The following is a 22,342-nucleotide window of genomic DNA, read 5'->3' on the forward strand; positions in this document are numbered from 1 at the left end:
GAACTCACTAAAGAGAAAGCCACATTTTCTAATTCATTTGCATGCATGATCTAGAATAGAGAGTTGGAACTTCCAGTTCTGGACAAGATAGAATAGATGCATTTCTCCCTATCCTCCTTGCTAAGTACAGCTAAAAACCCTGGACATCATATTATAAAACAAACGTTAAGAAGACTCTGAAAGGTGGAGAGAAAGTGAACCAGCTAGGGACTTTAAGACTTGAAAAGCAACATGACCATGAGCTCCTTGGGATTTCTTTTTGTCTCTGTACATCCCAGACTGCATTGCTGGAGAAGCCCCCTATCCAGATGGGCACAGACAAGAAAAGCTTGCTCTCTCTTGCCAAGGACCAGGACATGGGCAGCCTATTTGACAGCAAACATTCTCTGGAAAAACACCTAGGAGGGTTGCAGGCCCCCCTAACTTCCATCAGCAAAGGCCTCACAGAAGGCCTGGACCTCTACCCTTTCCTGAAGCGAAGAGGTACCCTTCCCTGTCCCCACTGGGGTGGCATCAAAGAGACCCAAAGGGGAGCCTGGACTTGCACCACCCCCCCACCCAGGGAAAGGGCGGTGCCCCTTCCCCTCTCCATAGAGTCAGGGGAGGCCAGGTGAGGAGCTAGCTTTCCACCAGCTCCTGGTGGTTCTAAGGTGCCTCTCATACTCCCCAGCAGGGTGGTATTGAGGAGCCCAAGTGGGGCCTGGACTTCCACTCCTCCCACCCTGCAGTAAAGCATTGGTGCCTCCTTCCCCTACTGGTCCCTTTTCAGCAGAAGCCTGACAAAGTAGATTTACATTAAATCCAGAGTCTCATAACATAATACCCAGAATGACCAGGATGTGATCAAAAGTCACTCATCATCCCTAAAATAGAGCAATACTAGTCTACATGGATTCAACTTGCTGACAAACATAAGATAAGGAAAGGAAACCTAAAACTATGAGGGAATAATCTCTGCATTGAGAGGATCGTTAATTTGTAAGGTTAAAAAAAATTCAATGAAAAGGCCAATAAGGAGAGTAACTTAAGTTGGTATTTTAAGAGAAAAAAGAAAATAAATTCAAAATCATATAAAACTTGATTAGTAAAACAATTAGCTTTGTAAAGTGATAATTTGAGTGTCTAAGATGAAGTTATGTAATGGTTTTACCTAAATCAATGGTGGTGTGTGATTAGAATCACTTGGGGAGGTTCTAAAAACTATAGATGCCCAGCCGCATCCAGGACCAAATAAATCAGAGTAGCCCCACTGATTCTAACATGCAGCTGGGGTTGAGAACGTTGGCCTAAATGAACCATAGGGGATAAATAGAATATAAGTGGAGAAATTTTACAACTTTTGCAGAGTCAAGATAGATGTGATGGAGTTTGTGTACTAAATTTTGCATGCTCTTTCTAAAGAAGGGCCCTCTTGGGCCATTTATCTTGCTTCATGCACCCTTGTGATGAATCTGATGATCTGGTCCCCAAGCCCACAACAATAAATCTGAAGCAGTAATTAAGCAGGAGCCAGTCTCTCGCACGCAGGCATATTGATGGTTGCAATATATGAAAACTGAAAGTACAGGAGGACTCTGAGGCGATTCAGTTTAGTTCTACTAGATGGCTTGGTATTAAAAAGCTTGTTGGAGTGATTTCTTGAGCTGTCTCCTCAGAGCAGTCTTTTTGGAATTAAAATTCAGTTTTTCATGAAACTACTGAATACCAAGCTGCAAGACAAACCCTGGAACTCAAACTGCCAGATAATCTAAGAGAGAGACCTCCAATAGGCCTGTCTGAGATTTTTAGCAAAAAGAAAACAATTAGCCATGTGGCTGATACCCATGAACTGGTAGGTTCTAACCCCCTTTCTAGTAAGGAATTTGACACACTTAATCTAAATATGAAAAAGTCAAACTTGCACGCCACAAATGAGGTACTTGCACCAAAAGGGAAAAATGACTCAAACATTTAAATTAATAAAGGAGGCTATGGCAGGCCCAGATTCCTGGGTAACTCTCTCTAAAGGAATTTGTATCGTAAAGTACAAAGTTCGTTTGTGATGGGAACATTATCTAGGTTGTAAATTTTCTTCTTGACGGTGCCCTTAATCCCTGTCAGGATGAGGAATATTTGGAAGAAATTGGAGTTGAATATGGAGATGTCATTTATTCAGTGCAGCTAGATGGGTTGATATTGGAAATTTATTGAAGAGTTTTGCTGAGTTGCTTTCATGAAGCTGTTAAAATCAAGGGTTGAAAGGCCTTATCGATAAATAGTAGAAACTTAGCCCTTTTGTCAGTTGATGACAATGATTTTCATTGACCTGAATAATATTGATCAATAGTACTAGGCTTATAACTAAGTGCTTGTGCCTAAAGTTGATTAAACTGGCTTTAAGACAATTTTTTGGTTACTGCTCATGGCACGTATTTTGTAGAAAAGGGTCTATTTCACCATTAGAATGTCATGTGCTTTACACACACAGGCATGATTTTTGGAACATGTGGTCCAAGGGGTATGGTCATAGGAACGCCAGTAGCCCTGAAGAGGCATCTGTTTTAAAGCACGTTTACTTATTACTGTTCACCATAACAACTCTGAATCCTTAAGAAAGTAAAAGAATAACTTTATAATGTTTAATGAAGCTGGAAAATATTTCTGAAAGAGAGTGTGTTCTTACATGTTCTTCCAACATGGTAAAATTTTTAAAAAATGTTTTGTTGAAAGTGATTTTTGTTTGTAAAGGCATAAACTCTTAGTTATCCTGAACTATGCATTCTTTCCATGACACATTTACAAAATTAAGATTTCTCTATTTTCTGGTCACTATTGCTGCATAACAATTTACCCCAAACTTACAACCACCTCCTTTTTATTATGGTCATAGGTTTTTTTAGGTCAGGAATTCAGAAAGGGCAAAGCAGATGGCTTGTCTCTGCTCTGCAATATCTGGGGCCTCAGCTGAGGAGACTAGAAGGTTGGGGGGCGACTCAAGGGCTGAGAGCTGGAATCATTTGAAGGCTCATTCACTTCGATGACTGACACCTACCTGGGCTGGAGGACTTGAAGACCGGGGCTACTGACTGGAGAGCCTTATGAGCCCTTTCGGAGACTCTTGGCTTCCTTATGGCATGGTGGCCGCAGGGTAATCAGGCTTCTTACGGGGGGCTTAGGGCTCAGAATATGAGCGTCCCAGTGAACGAGGCAGAAGCTACATCCCCTTTTTATGACCTAACCTCGGAAGTCACACAGCATCACCTCTTTGCATTTTATTGGTTAGAAGCAAGTACTATGATCAGCCCAGATTCAAGGGGAGGGAACAGAGACCCCCGTCTCTCAATGGGAGGAATGTCAAAGGATTTATGAACAAGTTTTAAACCCTCCACAGTCTACCCCTTCGTCAAAAATTATTTTCAAAAAATAAAAAATTATTTTCATTACTCTGACATTCAAAATATACTCACCCCCACCCAAGATGCCCCAAAGTCTCATCCCCTAATGTCATCAGGTTCAGGGTTGTGGTCCAGGATCTCATCATGTAAGTCAGTTTAGATGCAGTTCCTCAACTAGAGTGCTTCAATCTGAAGACCTGTGAAACTCAGGTCCTTAAAAGGACAAGTTATCTGCCCCACATACCCAACATACAATGGTGACACAGGGATGGGATACCCCACTAGACACTCCCCATTCCAAGAGATGGGAAATGGGAGGCACATAATAGTCAAGGGCCATTTGTGTTTGAAACTAAGTAGCCTTCTTGGTCTGCTTCCTGCCCATCAAAGGTTGGGGGTGCAAAAGCCTCTGCACATTTTGTAACGTCTCTGTCCCTTTCAGTCCAACCTGATACAATTCCTTTGAAATCTTGGTGGACTTATTGTGCATCAATTTATAATCCACTGAAACCACGCCCACAAACCTCTGCAAGATAAGCTCTCCTGTACCTGGGGCTCCTTATGAGCTACTATGGGACAAGGTCCCTAAGACTCTTAAGAGCCCCATTGTTTAATAGAGAAAGACACGCCCTGAAGATCTTTAATCTGCCTAGAAGTTTCTATGCGACACTGCCTTAGATCTTTCTGAGGTTTTGACAAAGGATTTTACAGTCCCGCTCTGGACTTGATCATTGCCCTGAAACCGTTTCCCAATTTGAGAATCATTTGCCATCTGGAGAAGCTGGGAATAAGAAACAGTTTTATTTTCAAACCCAGCAAGTGCAGGCTGCTTTATATTTCCTCTAAATTTTGCATGAAAGCTGAACAGTTCTGTATTAAGATCATCTCTCTCCTCTCACGTGTTTTCATAGACAGCAAGAAGCAGCCAGATGGCACTTCCAGTGTCCTGTCTAGAAATCCTTATCTAGATCATTGAATTTGTTAGGTACGTTTTCTGTTTTCTACCTTCCCATAGTCAACAGTGTTGTCAAATTTCCTGCCACTTTGTATCGAGGGTCCCCTTTCCTCAAGCTTGAAATCATATTTGACTTGCTTCCCTTCAGGCCCTTGTGACCACCTGCTTAAAGCCCATCGTGATTCCACCAGCAGGTTCCTCAAGGCTCTTCCAGCTGTGACCCACTTCACAAAGCCAGTGCCAGCTGTTTAGTATTGTGTTACAGTAGCACCTCTCTGCTCCCAAATTTTGATTCCAGTCAACTATTGCTGTGTACCCAACCACCCCAGACTTAGTGGAGTAAAATAAATGACCATTTTATTATTTTTTTTAATTTTTATTTTGTTTTGGAGTACAGTTGATTCAATGATGTGTTAGTTACAGGTGTACAGCAAAGTGATTCAGTTATACCCATACAAGTATCCTTTCTTTTTCAGATTCTTTTCCCATTTAGGTTATTGCAGAATATTGAGCCCAGTTCCCTGTGCTATACAGTAGGTCCTTGTTGGTTACCTATTTTAAATATAGTAGTGTACCACCATTTTATTATGATCATGGATTCCATGGGTCAGGAATTTGGAAAGGGCACAATGGGGCCAGTTCACCTTTGTTCCACAATACCTAGGGCTTTGGTTGGGAAGACACAAAAGCTGGAAGTTACTCAACAACTGAGGCTTGGGATCATTGGGACCCTCATATGCTCACTCTTCTGGCGCTGGGGCTGGAAGGGCTCGTACCAGGACTGCTGACCGGAGGGTCAACCCTTGACCTCTCCAAGAGGCTTGAGATCCTCACAGCACAGTGACCTCGGGATAGAGCCACCCCTACATAGTGGCTCAGGGCACAAGCATTGCTTCCAAATGATGAGGGATAAACTCTTATTTATCCCAAACTCTGCATTATTTCTATGACAGATCTGATTCATTAAGATCTCTGATTTATAGCTAGTTGGGCCAAGGAGAGAGAGGAAGAGAAGGAGGAAGAAAGAGGGAAAGGGAGAGAAGAAGGGAGATCGGGAGAGACAGATGAACAGAGAACAGGGAGACAAAGCAAGAAATAAAGTCACCAGGCATCCTACAGAAAGTCAGAGCATCTGTCTTCCAAGCTTCTGAATGGAAAACAGAATGAACAGAATGTTCTCCATCATTGAGCAGCCAAATCAATTTGTTAAATGAGATCAAAAGAGCATAAATATTATAACTCTGCTGTCAAACCAAAGAACTGAAGTAGGGAATAGAAAATCCCAAAGGCCAAGTGTATATATCACAATACAAGCAGATACCTGAAGAAACGAAATGATTTTCGTACAATTTTATGAAAGCTCTTTGAGTTTTAAGCACATCCCTGATTGGGGTGGGGGGCAGCCCCAAGTTAGTGAAGTCCCTTGGAGGTGTTTGCAGAGAGCACTAACCACAGAAGAGAAGAGATCCCCCCACTCAAGAAGACATGGAGTAGCTGCTTCCTGGGAGTAAGTCTGGAACAAGAAGGCCCCAGAGTGAAAACTAGCCAGGAAGCCCTATAAAAAGGCATGCATTCTCCTCCCTGGTCAGACCTGGATGGCTTTAAAGGAGTTGATCACCATTTTAATAGATTAACTCTTTTCAAAGTCACAAGAGCTCAAGGGCTCATGGCCTATTACATTATTAGAGATTTTTGTCATAAAGTATCAGGGCCCTTTCTCGTGATTCCCACATTCTCCAGAAGTCTTCAGTGTTTTGAAATTGTTGTTTGGGATCCTGGAATTTACTGCTAGCATTTTGAGGCCCCACAGTTTTCAGTGACAAAGCTTGTGCACACACGTACAGATGCAGACAGAGAAATAAAGATAGAATATGAAGCAAAAGAGACAGCAAGCACAATTTGAAAAGATACTTGCACCACAATGTTCATTGCAGCACTATTTATAGTAGCAAAAACACGGAAGCAACCTAAATGTCCATTGACAGATGAATGGATAAAGAAGATGTGGTACATATATACAATGGAATATTACTCAGCCATAAAAAAAGAATGAAATAATGTCATTTGCAGCAACATGGATTGTCACACTGAGTGAAGTAAGTCAGACAGAGAAAAACAAATATATCGCTTATATGTGGAATCTAAAAAAATGGTACAAATGAACTTATCTACAGAACAGAAATAGAGTCGCAGATGTAGAACACAAACTTATGGTTACCAGGGGGAAAGAGGGGAGGAAATTAGGAGATTGGGATTGACGTATACATACTACTATATATAAAATAAATAACTAATAAGGACCTACTGTATAGCACAGGGAACTCTTCTCAATACTCTGTAATGACCTGAAAGAATTTTTACAAGAGTGGATATATGTTTTAAAAAAAGACAGCAAGCAAAATGACTTGTGGTTACAGTGGACTTTGGGGAAGTATTAACCCCGTCCCTGTTCTTGTCCTACAAAGTGAGGCTGAACCCAATCCAACAACTGTGGGTTTAGAGCCTCAACATAAGTTTTTTTTAATTATTGAAAACTGGAGGTTAGAAACCAAGGACTATCTGTCATTAAGAGAAATCAAATGAAGTTAAATTCTATTGCAATGAACCTTATTATGAGAAGAATATATAGACCACCAAAAAATAGTTTAAATTCCAAACTACCTATTTCAAGCAATTTGAATAAACCTATATTCTATTATTATCATATTTTAAATAGTTCCTTTAAGGGCTTCCCTGGTGGCGCAGTGGTTGAGAATCTGCCTGCCAATGCAGCAGACACGGGTTCGAGCCCTGGTCTGGGAAGATCCCACATGCCGCGGAGCAACTAGGCCCGTGAGCCACAATTACTGAGCCTGCGCGTCTGGAGCCTGTGCTCCGCAACAAGAAAGGCCGCGATAATGAGAGGCCTGCGCACCGCGATGAAGAGTGGCCCCCACTTGCCACAACTAGAGAAAGCCCTCGCACAGAAACGAAGACCCAACACAGCCATAAATAAATAAAGAAATAAAGAAACCCAAAGTTAAAAAAAAAAAAGCTGCTCATTCTTTAAAAAAAAAAAAAAATAGTTCCTTTAAGATTACCATTACAGCATTTGTCTGGTTTGTCACCTTCAAAGATTAACTATTTTCTTTGTAAAATTCTCATAATCCTAATGGTAACAATTTATGAAAATAGAGAAAAGATAAAGAGAAAATTCAGTATTTTGTGAGTTTGTTCTTACTATAGTGGACCTCTGGCTTTCTAGGTCTAAGTAATGAGCTAATCTTTTTAGCTCTCAAGAGCTAAGTAAGCCAATTTGACTTACAAATATAGAACTAAGTCTTAAAAAAGAACATTCAGAGGAAACTCTCTGGCATGATGGAAATGTTCTGTATCTTGATTTGGGTGTCAAAAATCATCTACCTAAACACTTAAAAGTCTGTGAATTTTACTGTACATAATTTATACCTCAATTTTTAAAATCCTATTTGACTGATGGGTCAAGATGTATGGAGTATTTTGGTGTGAGTAGGGTCATATGTTTTAATTTCCAGTTAATTCTTTTCTTACCTGCTATTTATAAAAATAGTAAAAGACAGTATCTATTAACATACTTAGTCTCTGTCATTTAAAAATTGTATTAAAAGATCCAGGCCAAAGTCTCCATGCTCAGTCATGATACTTGTTTCTAGTCCAGTAATAACTTTTCTACAGGGGAGGAAGTCTATTCTCTCCTTTATCCACAATGCTTTGCTGCCAAAGATTACCAGTGGTTAGAAAAAAGTTAAAACTAATATTGTAGGGTTGATATGATAATAAATACATTTGAGTATTTACCAACTTTCTATGGAGAGAGATACTGTTTTATATACCGTGGAATACTGTAAAATAAAAACAGTACAAGGACACAACTTCATACTTGCCTTGAAAAAGTGAAAGCTGTCAAGCAAGGAGATAATTCTAGTGGGACAAACACACAGATAACGCATAAATGTGACCTATTAATCAGCTGAGCAATATGGATGCATTTCTTATTAGTGAACCATCCTTACACTTGTGAACCATGCCCTCTTGGTCATGGTGTATTAGCCTGCTGAATTGAATTTGTTAATTATTTTGTATATTTGCGTCTGTCCTTGTGAGACGGGTCTCTAGGTGTGTGTGCGTGTGTGTGAAAGAGATCTTCATCAAGTTTTGCTACCAGGATTCAATAAAATGAGTTGGGGTGGTGTCTGTTTATGTTCTAGAGCATTTTCCATAGCATAGGAATTACCTGGGGCTTGATGGCCTATACTACCATCATCTGTGCCCAGGAACATTTAGGAGAGTGTTTTCTGCCAACGTGAAAAAAAAATTCCCCTAGTTATGAATTGATTCTGATTATTTCATCTATCTTTGAGTCAATTTTTAGTAATTTGTATTTTCCTATAAAAGCATGCATTTCACAAATACTTAATTTATTAATAGGAAATTACAGATGTTATTCTCATCATTTCTAAAGACATCACACCTTTTCTTAAATCTCTTTCTCATTCCTCATGTTAGATATCTGTGTTTTTGCCTTGTTTTTTCCTGATTAGACGCTGCCAAGGGTTTGGTTCTTTAGTGGTCTTTTCAAAGAACCAGCTCTTGGGTTTATCATCTATATTGTTTTTCTCATTCATCGATTTCTGATTTTATCTTCACTGATTTTTACCTTGATAGATTTCTTTTGCTCTTTCTCTAGGTTTTTGGTATTTAATTTACTTCCTTTTTTTCTCATTTAATAACAAAAGTATTTAAGGCAATGTGTTTTCTTTTGAATATAGCTTTGGCTGCATCCATGAATTCTGATGTAAAATTCTCTTTCTCATTAACTTCTTCATTGTCTGTAGTTGCAACTATAATCCAGGAGTTGCCTAAAGAGATAGTTCTTTTAAAAAATTCTCAGTGATAAGGTTGCGTTGTTAACCTTTATATAATTTTCTAGTTTTACTGCACTGTGATTAGGGTCAGTGCATATCCTACTTTTTGTAATTGGGGAAAGGAATGTTACTTTTGGCCCAACACATAATACATATGTGTAAATCTTTCAGGGACCACAATAAATGTGTGTAAAAATTCCACGTAACTGATAATCAAATACATTGATTATTCAGCCACTCTCCATACTCATTTGCTTTTTGCCTGCTTGAACTGCCAAGCACTGGGTCGTCCACTAAAATCACAACTTGGTCCATTTCTTTTGTATAAGAATAATTTTTGCTTTGTATGTTTCAGTAACATGTTATTCAGTGCATGAAGATGGTGGTTTTCATTTTTTGTTATATTTTTGTCAATATAAAATGAAAAAGTTTTGTTTTTTGCCTTGGATTTTGCTTTGTCTGTTATTCCTATTCCCATCCCTAGTTTCTTTCTGATACGTCTTTGTCCATCCTTTCATTTTTGTTCTATGTCTTTTTGTTTTAGATGCATCTTTTATAAACAGAGTAAAGTTAAATTTCTTTTTTGACCTAATCCGTGACCCATTTTCATCCAATAAAAGAGTTGTATCCCATTCACATTTCTTATAGAAACTGACAAATTTTGTTTTCTTAAATTTGATTGTGTTATTTAAACGCTTTCCATTTTTAATACTTCTGTGCTATTTCCTTCTTTTTTTTCTGGTTGCTATGTTGTTCAAGTTTTATTTATTCTCTTTTTACTAATGATTAGAAAGTTATAACGTTCTTTTTTTTAAAATTTTTATTTATTTATTTATTTATTTATTTATTTATTTATTTATTGGCTCTGTTGGGTCTTTGTTTCTGTGCGAGGGCTTTCTCTAGTTGCGGCGAGCGGGGGCCACTCTTCATCGCGATGCACGGGCCTCTCACCATCACGGCCTCTCTCGTTGCGGAGCACAGGCTCCAGACGCGCAGGCTCATTAGTTGTGGCTCACGGGCCTAGTTGCTCCGCAGCATGTGGGATCTTCCCAGACCAGGGCTCGAACCCGTGTCCCCTGCATTAGCAGGCAGATTCTCAACCACTGCGCCACCAGGGAAGCCCTATAACGTTCTTTTTACTTGTCTGGTTATGTTCACTGTTTGATCCTCCATAGGAGGAGGGTCTAGGAGAATTGAGTTAGATTAGCATCAGAGATTGTATCTGCCCTGCTCAAACCTTCAAAACCAAAGAAGAGGAAGGTTTAGATTTATCATGGCATAGAGATCTCACAGATTATGAAAAATAAGAAGGCAACTAGTAGGGGGAAGCCCTGATAAGGAGTTTCACTTTTGTTCAGAGAACTTACTTGTGTGTTCTGGCTGCCCGAAGATAACTGAGGTAGGATCCCTTCCCTAACTAATGTATTTGCATACAGTACCTCCCTTGGCATGGTACCTTGTGTAAAGTTTTTCAGATTTTGCTGGCATATCTTCCGTTAGAGTGTAAAAACCCTTGAAGGCAGGGGGTTTTGCTTATTTATCTTTTTATACCTCTGAGTTGCTCCTATTTGATCCTTGCCACAATCTTATGAGGTAGATGAGACACCTAGTAGGATCCTTATCTTGCAGAAAAGGAGACAGATGGCCTCCCCCAAAATTAAATGATTCGCTCAGGCTCACACGGCTGGATTGAGGTGAGCACCCAGGTCATCCCTTACTCCACTGCTTTTTCCCATCTAGCATCCTGTCTCCCAGAACAAAAGAGACATCCTGGATGCTGTTTGTCCTGCCTTGGTGACAACAGGATCTTAATCTTTCATTATCTGTGCAGCAGAGGAAAGTAGGTGCTGTTTTCCCTCTTTTCTGCTGGGGCTCTGGCACGCCCATAGGCCTGAGAACACACATGAAGAATTCCTATGCCCATCCAGGTGAAGCCTCTCAGGCAGGGCAGAATAGGGAAGGGCAGGAAGGGAAGCCCACACCCCGAGGTGGGAAGGTGGCTGAGAAAACAGTCATAGGCGCCTCTGCTCTAGCCCGACAGCATCCAGGAAGGGACCTTCTATCTGGATGGTTTCAGCATTCACTGCTGAATCGGTCCCTTTCCCCGGACCCCTGCAGCTAATGTTCCTGGGATATGCAGGCAGAGTTGGTGCTGTTAGAATTCTCATTTTATTAGGCTTTAATCAAGCTCTCCTGTGAAGTGCTACATAAATTTCATTTTGAATTTTGTATATAAAATAAATGAGAGAGAAGGATCATGGACATAACATGTTTTTTTAAATGAAAATGATATTTTTAATTTACTCATATAAAAATCATCTGGGGGTGGGGGAGGGAAGGATTGGGAGCTTGGGGTTAGCAGATGCAAACTAGTATATATAGGATGGATAAACAACAAGTTCCTACTGTATAGCACAGGGAACTATATTCAATATCCTGTGATAAACCATAATGGAAAAGAAATGAAAAAGAGTATATATATGTATAACTGAATCACTTTGCTGTACAGCAGAAATTGACACAACACTGTAAATCAACTATACTTCAATAAAATATTTTTAAAAAGAACTTTAAAAAAAGCCAATGTACACCAAACCAAACCAAAAAAAAAACAAAAAAATCATCTAAGTGTCAGAAAGATTGTTACATTCTCTTATCCATGGCCTCAGAAAACCCATGATCTAACGTAGGTTTGTCAAATGATTTCCAGCTCCTTGAATATTTTGCCTTCTCTCCATTGAGCGCTGACCCTGGTATTCTTTAAAATCAACCTAAGAACTCACCTGCTATGAAAATTAATTTATGTGACATTTAGGGATGCTTATTTTTACAGCTTAATGTTCATTTGTCCTTGATATTTGGAAAAGCCTAGTGTGATAGAAAGAACATGGGTCTGGGTCAGTCTGCAGGCCTGAGTTCCAGTTTCAGGGTCTGCAAGTCAGCTAACTTCTTTGAGCCTCAGTTTTCTTATCTGTAAAATATGGGCATGAGACTAAATGACCTTCCAAACGTATGAACTGTTAAAGTGTTCTTCAGTTGTTGGGTATGTGTCTCTTCCACTCATCCAACTGGATCATGAATCCCCCTAGAACAGGGATTATACCTTCTGCACCTTTGGTACTTCCATCCCCACCCCCAGTCTGCCTGGCACTCTGCGTGGCCCCCAGCGGGCATCCTGTCAAAGCTGATTGCCAGACTGACAGCACCTGTGGCAGCCAGGAGGTGGCACTTTGGTATTTTCTGCAATAGAAGAACAAACCACAGAATAAGAAATCACTCGGGTTTCTGCTTTATTGACCAAGGTGGATCTAGGGATCAAAATAACCAAGGAGCTATATTTTTTTAATTTGCGTATAATAGATAAAATTGGCTTTTGGTAGTGGTGATTGTATACAGGTCTGTGGGTCTTAATACATGCATAGATTTCTGTAACCACCACCACAATGAGGATACAGAGTCATTCCATTACCCCCAAAAAACTCCTTTGTATCAGACTCCCCCTGACCCCGATCCCTGACAACTATATTCCAGAATATCACATAAATGGAGTCGTATAGTATGTAACCTTTTGAGACTGGCTGCTTTCACTCAGCATAATGCCTTTGAAAATAAACCATGGTGATGCATATCAATAATTTGTATTATTAGTTCATTCCTTTTTATTGCTGAAGAGCATTCCATTGTATAGATGTATCACAGTTTGCTTATTCACCTATTGATGGATATTCTGGTGGTTTCCAGTTTGGGGCAGTTATGAATAGAGCTGCTGTAAACATTCATGTGTAAGTTTTTGTGTGAACATAAATTTTTATTTCTCTGGGATAAATGCCTAGGACCGAGATTTCTGGTTCATGTGGTAATTCTATGTTTAACTTTTTGAGTAACTGCCAAACTGTTTTCCCAGTGATCGTACCATTTTACATTCCCACCAACAATGTATGAGAGTTGATTGTTCTACATCCTGTTTGGTATTGTCACTTTTGTTGTTGTTCTTCTTCTTTGTTTCGTCTTTATTTTGGCCATTCTGATAGGCTTGTGGTGATATCTTGTTGTAGTCTTAATTTGCATTTCTGTAGTGCCTAGTGATGTTGAGCACCTGTTTACCACCCATAGGTCTTCTTTGGTAAAGTGACTTCAAATCTTTTGCCCATTTTAAGTTGACTTGTTTGCTCTCTTGTTGTTGAGTTTTAAGAGTTCTTTATATATTCTGGACACAGGTCCTTTATCAGATATATCTCTGCAAATATTTTCTCCCAATCTGTGGGTAGTCTTTCCATTCTCCTACCAGTGTCTGTCTTAGAGAAAAGTTCTAAATTTTATGAAGTTTAGTTTAACAGTATTTTTTTCTTTTATGGGTTGTGCTTTTGGTGTCATTTCTAAGAAATCTTTGCCCAATCCAAGGTCACAGAGATTTTCTCCTGTGTTTTCTTCTAAAAGTTTTATGGTTTTACATTTTACATTTAGATCTATGATCCATTTTGAATTAATTTTTCATGAGGTGTGAGATTTAGGTCAATGTTTATTTCTTTTGGCATGTGGATGTCCAAATGTTCTGAGTTATCCAAATGTCCAAAGTATCCTTTCTCCATTGAATTGCCTTTGCATCTTTGTGAAAAATCAATCAGTCATATTTATGTGAGACTATATCTGACTCTCCATTCTGTTCCCACTGATCTATGTTTTTATCCCTTTGACAATCCTTTTGACAATTACATTGTCTTGATTACTGTAGCTTTATAGTAAGAAAATCAGCTACTGTGAGTCCTCCAACTTTGTTCTTCTTTTTCAAATTGTTTTGGATACTCTAGTTCCTTTGCCTTTCCATATACGTTTTAGAATCAGCTCGTTGATATCTACCAAAATTTCTGCTGGGATTTTGGTTGAGATTGCATTAAATCTATAGATCGATTTGGGGGAAATTGGCAGTATTCAACAATATTGAGTTTTCCAAACCATGAACACATTATTCCTCTCTGTGTATTTAGATTTTCTTTTATTCCTGTCATCAGCATTTTCATTTGATTTCTTTCATCAACATTTCATAGTTTTCAGCTTACAGGTCTTACACACGTTTTGTTATATTTATATCTAAGTATTTTTGGTTTTGAAGTTGTGGATGGTTTTGGTTTTAAATTTCTGTTTCCAGTTTTTCATTGCTGGTATATAGAAATATTTTTGTCTGTTGACCTTGTGTTTTGTGACCTTGCTAAACCCACTAATTAGTTCTGAGAGCTATTTTGTAAATTCCTTGGGATTTTCTACATAGACGATCATGTAATCTGAAAATAAAGTCATTTGTTTCTTCCCTTTTAAACTGTATGCCTTTTAATTTATTTAAATCTGCCTTAAGGCACTGGCTAGGGCTTCCAGTATGAAGTTGCCCAGCAGCAGTAACAGTAGAAATCCTTACATCGCTGCTGATCTTTGGGGAAAACATTCAGTCTTTCACCACTTAGTAAGATGTTAGCTGTGGCGTTTTTGTAGATGTCATTAATAGGTTGAATTCTCTTCTAATCCTGTTTGCTGAGAGATTTATATCATGAATGGATGTTGAATTTTGTCAAATGCTTTTTCTGCGTCAATTGATATGATAGCTTTCTTTTTTTATATATCTTGATTGGAGTATAATTGCTTTACAATGTTGTGTTAGTTTCTGTTGTACAACAAAGTGAATCAGCTATAATTATACATATATCCCCATATCCCCTTCCTCTTGAGCCTCCCTCCCATCCTCCCTATCCCACCCCTCTAGGTGGTCACAAAGCACCAAGCTGATCTCCCTGTGCTATGCGGCTGCTTCCCACTAGCCATCCATTTTACATGTGGTAGTGCATATATGTCATTGCTACTCTTTCACTTTGTCCCAGCTTCCCCTTCCCCCGTGTCCTCAAGTCCATTCTCTACGTCTGCGTCTTTATTTCTGCCCTGCCACTAGGTTCATCAGTACTGTTTTTTTTAGATTCCATATATGTGCGTTAGCACACAGTATTTGTTTTTCTCATTCTGACTTACTTCACTCTGTATGACAGACTCTAGGTCCATCCACCTCACTACAAATAAGTCAATTTTGTTTCTTTTTATGGCTGTGTAATATTCCATTGTATATATATATGCCACATCTTCTTTATGCATTCATCTGTCAGTGGACATTTAGGTTGCTTCCATGTCCTGACAATTGTAAATAGTGTAGCTTTGTTTTTTTTTCTGTTGCTATGATGGATTACATTGATTGATATTTTTAATACAAAACTAGCTATGCATTTCTTAGATTAACTCCACTTGGTCATGATGCATTTTTGTTTTTATGTATTTTTGGATTTGATTTGCTGATATTTTGGCCATTCTAATTACATCCATGTTCATGAAGGATATTGGATATTGGTTTGTAGTTTTCTTGTACTGCCTTTGTCTATTTTTGGCATCAGGACAGTGCCCATAAAATGAGTTGTGAAGTGTTCCCTTCTCTTCCGTTTTCTAGAAGAAATGTGGAGAATTGGTGTTATTTCTTCTTTAAATATTTGGTAGAATTTACCAAAGCAATCATCTGAGCCTCCTGGAGTTTTCTTTTTTGAAAGGTTTTTAACTACAAATTTAATTTCTTTAATAGATATAGCAGTATTCAGGTTATCTATTTCTTCTTGGGTGAATTTTGGTAGTTTATGGCTTTCAAGGAATTGTTTGGTTTTGTCGAAGTTGTTGAACTTATGTGCATAAAGTTGTTGTAAATATTCCTTTATTATCCTTTTAATGTCTACGTGGTCTGTAGTAATAGCCCCTCTTCCATTTCTGATGTGGGTAATTAGGTCTTCTCTCTTTTATTCTTTCGGACTAGAGATTCAACAATTGTATCTATCTTTTGAAAGAACCAGCTCTTTGTTTCATTGATTTTACCCTATTGTTTTTCTGCTTTAAATTTTGTTAATTTTTGTTCTTATCTTTATTATTTCCTTTCATCTGCTTGTTTCATGAAGCTCGATAAGGATTAATGTCATCAGAGTTACTGAGTAGAACCATTACAAACTGTATTTTTAAATTCCTTCTTTTGAGAACCACCCTTACATTTTCCATGCCTTGTCTCCTTGCAGTTGACTGGTCTGAGCGTCTCCAATGGGAAGGACCAACTGGTAGTGTTCCATACAAAAGACAACAAAGACCTCATCGTCTGTCTCTTCAGCAAACAGCCAACCCATGAGAGTCGAATTGGAGAGCTGGTTGGAGTCCTGGTGAATCATTTCAAGAGGTAAAGTTTGATTTTTGTTTAACTAAGTTGAAAATATATGAAATCTTTTATCATAATTCTCACTGAACTTGTTTTGTGCCAATTTTAGTGTACTGAGTTATTTTCCTTCTTAAGGAAAACTTAAATCATCTGTTTCCCAGAAGGCAAAATTAGCATCCAGCCTTAGTTTCAAGATGAGGGATGATTGTCTACTTTTCCAGCCTCCAGCTGAACCAACAGTGAGAGATTTCCCCAATGGTGATTTCTTCACTGCCAATCCAAATGTGATTAAATCCAAAAGACAGAAAACTTACTTTATATTCTTATTGTCACAGCTTCTCATTTACCCCACGTATAATCAGTTAGAGTAGCTACTATGAATATAAACAAATTAGAAGGCAGGTTTAGGATGACATGTAGGTCCACAAAGACTAAAGGGATTCTTTTTTTTTTTTTATATTTTTAATAAAGTGATTTATTTTCTCACAATTCTGGAGGCTAGATTTTGAGATCAAGGTGTCTGCAGGGTTGTTTCTTCTGAGGCCACTCTTCCTGGCTTGTAGATGGCCATCTTCTCTCTGTGTCTTCACATGGTCTTCCTTCTGTACATGACTATGTCCAAATTTCCTCTTCCTTTAAGGATACCAGTCACGTTGGATTAAGACTCACCTTAATGACCTTATTTTGACTAAAGGGATTCTGAAGAGGCAATTACCTCTGCAAAAACATGGAGTCATGAGGGAACGTGGCATTGTCTTGAGAACTTCATAGTAGCCCTAGGCGATACCTGGGGTGGTTGTTTATGTCTGTGTAGTGAACAGTGATGTGAGAGATATAAACGGGGAGCAGATCCTGATGGTGATGGGGACCAGTGAATGGATAATTTTAAGCAGAGAAGTGACTTGTTATTTATTAGAGTTGTTTTAGAGATGGGGTTTCTCTTCCCAAAGGAGGTCATGGAGTATTTGGAGTTGGGTGTTTCTCTGACTCCAAACTCAGATGTTCTTCCCATTGTGGCACACTGTCTCTGCCACCCCACCACCCTGATGCCAGAAGGAGACCACTCCTCCAAACTCAGGGACTGAGAAATGAGCCCAGTGTCCAGTTCCTTTTCTTCCTAAAAGACATTTACTACGTTGCCAACAGTAATCTAGTTCCTCATGAGTATTTCTTTTCCTTTAAGTTTAGACATGGCTTTTCTCTAAACAAAGGCATATTTAGAATCTGCTGTCCACACATCTAATTCTGCTGTGTTCCTTTTTACTGATAAATGTATGGAGTATAATTTTAAAAGTGAGCTGCACAGGCCATTTATTTTATGTTCTTAAACCTTGTATCCTAGATCAAAACAGATCTTTAAATATCTTATATAATTAAATGTTTTTAAATGCTATAAATAAAATAATGTTTCATGGTCATCTGGTGGGAAAAAATAAGATCCAACTAAGGAATTACCAAAAGATAATAATAAACATATAGGCCTTTGAAAAATTCCCTTCCATCTGCCAAATAACTATCAAGTAAGAGAAATACTGAAGAGTTTAGAATGGAAGGGAAAGACATGGAGAAGGCATCTCTACAATAAAGTCTATAACTCAAATAAACAGGCCTATTTTCCTCCTAATATGTAGTTATAGCACAGTATGGATAATCAAAGGGATTTTAATCTTTACCTTTCATTTGGATGGATGCCTGTAGTAATAAATAGTTTTTGCCTGGGAAACTGAAGTATTTTTTCTCAATCTGAGTCCTTATTTCTGAAATTCTAACCCCTGTTAAATGCCTCTACAAGTGGTGGAAATATGTGAATCTGGTTCTAGAATCCATCAACTGCTTTCTTTTCCTAGCATGTGTTCTGAGATACATTTCTATCTCAAATATATGTAAGAATTTTTTTTAACATCTTTATTGGAATATAATTGCTTTACAATGGTGTGTTAGTTTCTGCTGTATCACAAAATGAATCAGCTATATGCATACATATATCCCCATATCCCCTCCCTCTTGCGTCTCCCTCCCACCCTCCCTATCCCACCTCCCTAGGTAGTGACAAAGGACCAAGCTGATCTCCCTGTGCTATGCAGCTGCTTCCCACTAGCTGTTTTACACTTGGTAGTGTATATATGTCCATGCCACTCTCTCACTTCGTCCCAGCTTACCCTTCCCCCTCCCCGTGTCCTCAAGTCCATTCCCTACGTCTGCATCTTTATTCCTGTCCTGCCCCTAGGTTCTTCTGAACCTTTTTTTTTTTAGATTCCATATATATGTGTTAGCATACGGTATTTGTTTTTCTCTTTCTGACTTACTTCACTCTGTATGACAGACTCTAGGTCCATCCACCTCACTACAAATAACTCAATTTCATTTCTTTTTATGGCTGAGTAATATTCCATTGTATATATGTGCCAAATCTTTATCCATTCATCTGTCGATGGACACTTAGGTTGCTTCCATGTCCTGGCTATTGTAAATAGAGCTGCAATGAACATTGTGGTGCATGACTCTTTGAATTATGGTTTTCTCAGGGTATATGCCCAGTAGTGGGATTGCTGGGTCATATGGTAGTTCTATTTTTAGTTTTTTAAGGAACCTCCATACTGTTCTCCATAGTGGCTGTATCAATTTACATTCCCACCAACACTGCAAGAGGGTTCCCTTTCTTCCACACCCTCTCCAGCATTTATTGTTTGTAGACTTTTTGATGATGGCCATTCTGACCAGTGTGAGGTGATACCTCATTGTAGTTTTGATTTGCATTTCTCTAATGATTAATGATGTTGAGCATCCTTTCATGTCTTTGTTGGCAATCTGTATATCTTCTTTGGAGAAATGTCTATTTAGGTCTTCTGCCCATTTTTGGATTGGGTTGTTTGTTTGTTTTTGATATTGAGCTGCATGAGCTGCTTGTATATTTTGGAGATTAATCCTTTGTCAGTTGCTTCATTTGCAAATATTTTCTCCCATTCTGAGGGTTGTCATTTCATCTTGTTTATGGTTTCCTTTGCTGTGAAAAAGCTTTTAAGTTTCATTAGGTACCATTTGTTTATTTTTGTTTTTATTTCCATTTCTCTAGGAGGTGGGTCAAAAAGGATCTCGCTGTGATTTATGTCATAGAGTGTTCTGCCTGTGTTTTCCTCTAAGAGTTTTATAGTGTCTGGCCTTACATTTATGTCTTTAATCCATTTTGAGTTTGTTTTTGTGTGTGGTGTTAGGGAGTGTTCTAATTTCATACTTTTGCATGTAGCTGTCCAGTTTTTCCAGCACCACTTATTGAAGAGGCTGTCTTTTCTCCATTGTATTTTCTTCCCTCCTTAATCAAAGATAAGGTGACCATATGTGCATGGGTTTATCTCTGGGCTTTCTATCCTGTTCCTTGGATGTATATTTCTGTTTTTGTGCCAGTACCATACTGTCTTGATTACTGTAGCTTTGTAGTAGAGTCTGAAGCCAGGGAGCCTGATTCCTCCAGCTCCATTTTTCTTTCTCAAGATTCCTCTGGCTGTTCGGGGTCTTTTGTGTTTCCATACAAATTGTGGAATTTTTTGTTCTAGTTCCGTGAAAAATGCCATTGGTAGTTTGATAGGGATTGCAATGAATCTGTAGATTGCTTTGGGTAGTATAGTCATTTTCACAGTGTTGATTCTTCCAATCCAAGAACATGGTATATCTCTCCATTTGTTTGTATCATCTTTAATTTCTTTCATCAGTGTCTTATAGTTTTCTGCATACAGGTCTTTTGTCTCCTTAGGTAGGTTTATTCCTAGGTATTTTATTATTTTTGTTGCAATGGTAAATGGGAATGTTTCCTTAATTTCTCTTTCAGATTCTTCATCCTTAGTGTATAGGAATGCAAGAGATTTCCATGCATTAATTTTGTCTCCTGCTACTTTACCAAATTCATTGATGAGCTCTAGTAGTTTTCTGGTATCATCTTTAGGATTCTCTATGTATAGTATCATGTCATCTGCAAACAGTGACAGTTTTTTTTTTTTTTTTTTTTTTTAATTTATTTATTTTATTTATTTATTTTTGGCTGCATTGGGTCTTCGTTGCTGCACGTGGGCTTTTCTCTAGTTGCGGCGAGTGGGAGCTACTCTTCGTTGCGGTGCGCGGGCTTCTCATTGCGGTGGCTTCTCTTGTTGTGGAGCATGGGCTCTAGGCGCACGGGCTTCAGTAGTTGTGGCACTTGGGCTCAGTAGTTGTAGTTCGCGGGCTCTAGAGCGCAGGCTCAGTAGTTGTGGTGCACGGGCTTAGTTGCTCCGCGGCATGTGGGATCTTCCTGGACCAGGGCTCGAACCCGTGTCCCCTGCATTGGCAGGCGGATTCCTAACCACTGCGCCACCAAGGAAGTCCCACAGTGACAGTTTTACTTCTTCTTTTCCCATTTGGATTCTTTTTATTTCTTTTTCTTCTCTGATTGCTGCAGCTAAAACTTCCAAAACTATGTTGAATAATAGTGGTGAGAGTGGGCAACCTTGTCTTGTTCCTGATTTTAGTGGAAATGGTTTCAGGTTTTCACCATTGAGAACGATGTTGGCTGTGGATGTTTCATATATGGCCTTTATTATGTTGAGTTAAGTTCCCTCTATGTCTACTTTCTGGAGAGTTTTTATCATAAATGGGTGCTGAATTTTGTCAAAAGCTTTTTCTGCATCTATTGAGATTATCATATGGTTTTTATCCTTCAATTTGTTCATTTGGTTTATCACATTGATTGATTTGCATATATTGAAGAATCCTTGCATTCCTGGGATAAACCCCACTTGATCATGGTGTATGATCCTTTTAATGTGCTGTTGGATTCTGTTTGCCTGTATTTTGTTGAGGATTTTTGCATCTATGTTCATCAGTGATATTGGCCTGTAGTTTTCTTTTTTTGTGGCATCTTTGGTTTTGGTATCAGGGTGATGGTGGCCTCGTAGAATGAGTTTGGGAGTGTTCCTCCCTCTGCTATATTTTGGAAGAGTTTGACAAGGATAGGTGTTAGCTCTTCTCTAAATGTTTGATAGAATTCCCCTGTGAAGCCATCTGGTCCTGGACTTTTGTTTGTTGGAAGATTTGTAATCACAGTCTCAATTTCAGTGCCTGTGATTGGTCTGTTTATATATTCTATTTCTTCCTGGTTCAGTCTTGGAAGGTTGTGTTTTTCTAGGAATTTGTCCATTTCTTCCAGGTTGTCCATTTTATTGGCATATAGTTGCTTGTAGTAATCTCTCATGATCCTTTGTATTTCTGCAGTGTCAGTTGTTACTTCTCCTTTTTCATTTCTAATTCTGTTGATATGAGTCTTCTCCCATTTTTTCTTGATGAGTCTGGCTAATGGTTTATCAATTTTTTTATCTTCTCAAAGAACCAGCTTTTAGTTTTATTGATCTCTGCTATCGTTTCCTGCATTTCTTTTTCATTTATTTCTGATCTGGTCTTTATGATTTCTTTCCTTCTGCTAACTTAGGTGTTTTTTTGTTCTTCTTTCTCTAATTGCTTTAGGTGTAAGGTTAGATTGTTTATTTGAGATGTTTATTGTTTCTTGAGGTAGGATTGTATTGCTATAAACTTCCCTCTTAGAACTGCTTTTGCTGCATCCCATAGGTTTTGGGTCATCGTGTTTTCATTGTCATTTGTTTCTAGGTATTTTTTGATTTCCTCTTTGATTTCTTCAGTGATCTCTTGGTTACTTAGTAGTGTATTGTTTAGCCTCCATTGTTTGTATTTTTTACAGTTTTTTTCTTGTAACTGATATCTAGTCTTATAGTGTTGTGGTCAGAAAAGATACTTGATATGATTTCAGTTTTCTTAAATTTACCAGGGCTTGATTTGTGACCCCAGATATGATCTATCCTGGACAATGTTCTATGAGCACTTGAGAAGAAAGTGTATTCTGTTGTTTTTGGATGGAATGTGCTATAAATAT

At 38.5% G+C, this 22,342-nt stretch overlaps 1 protein-coding gene across 2 annotated transcripts in view; it reads left to right on the forward strand.

Moving 5' to 3' along the window:
- Positions 1-22,342, forward strand: part of MYO1D (myosin ID) — a 350,569-nt gene that overhangs the window by 226,921 nt on the left and 101,306 nt on the right. For both annotated transcript variants that reach the window (XM_059907002.1, XM_059907003.1), the window contains exon 21: positions 16,298-16,452. In XM_059907002.1, coding sequence (XP_059762985.1) covers positions 16,298-16,452 — 155 coding nt within the window. The remainder of the gene's footprint in view (positions 1-16,297; positions 16,453-22,342) is intronic.

Source organism: Balaenoptera ricei, chromosome 20 (genome assembly GCF_028023285.1).
Source record: "Balaenoptera ricei isolate mBalRic1 chromosome 20, mBalRic1.hap2, whole genome shotgun sequence".
NCBI classification, from domain to species: Eukaryota; Metazoa; Chordata; class Mammalia; order Artiodactyla; family Balaenopteridae; genus Balaenoptera; species Balaenoptera ricei.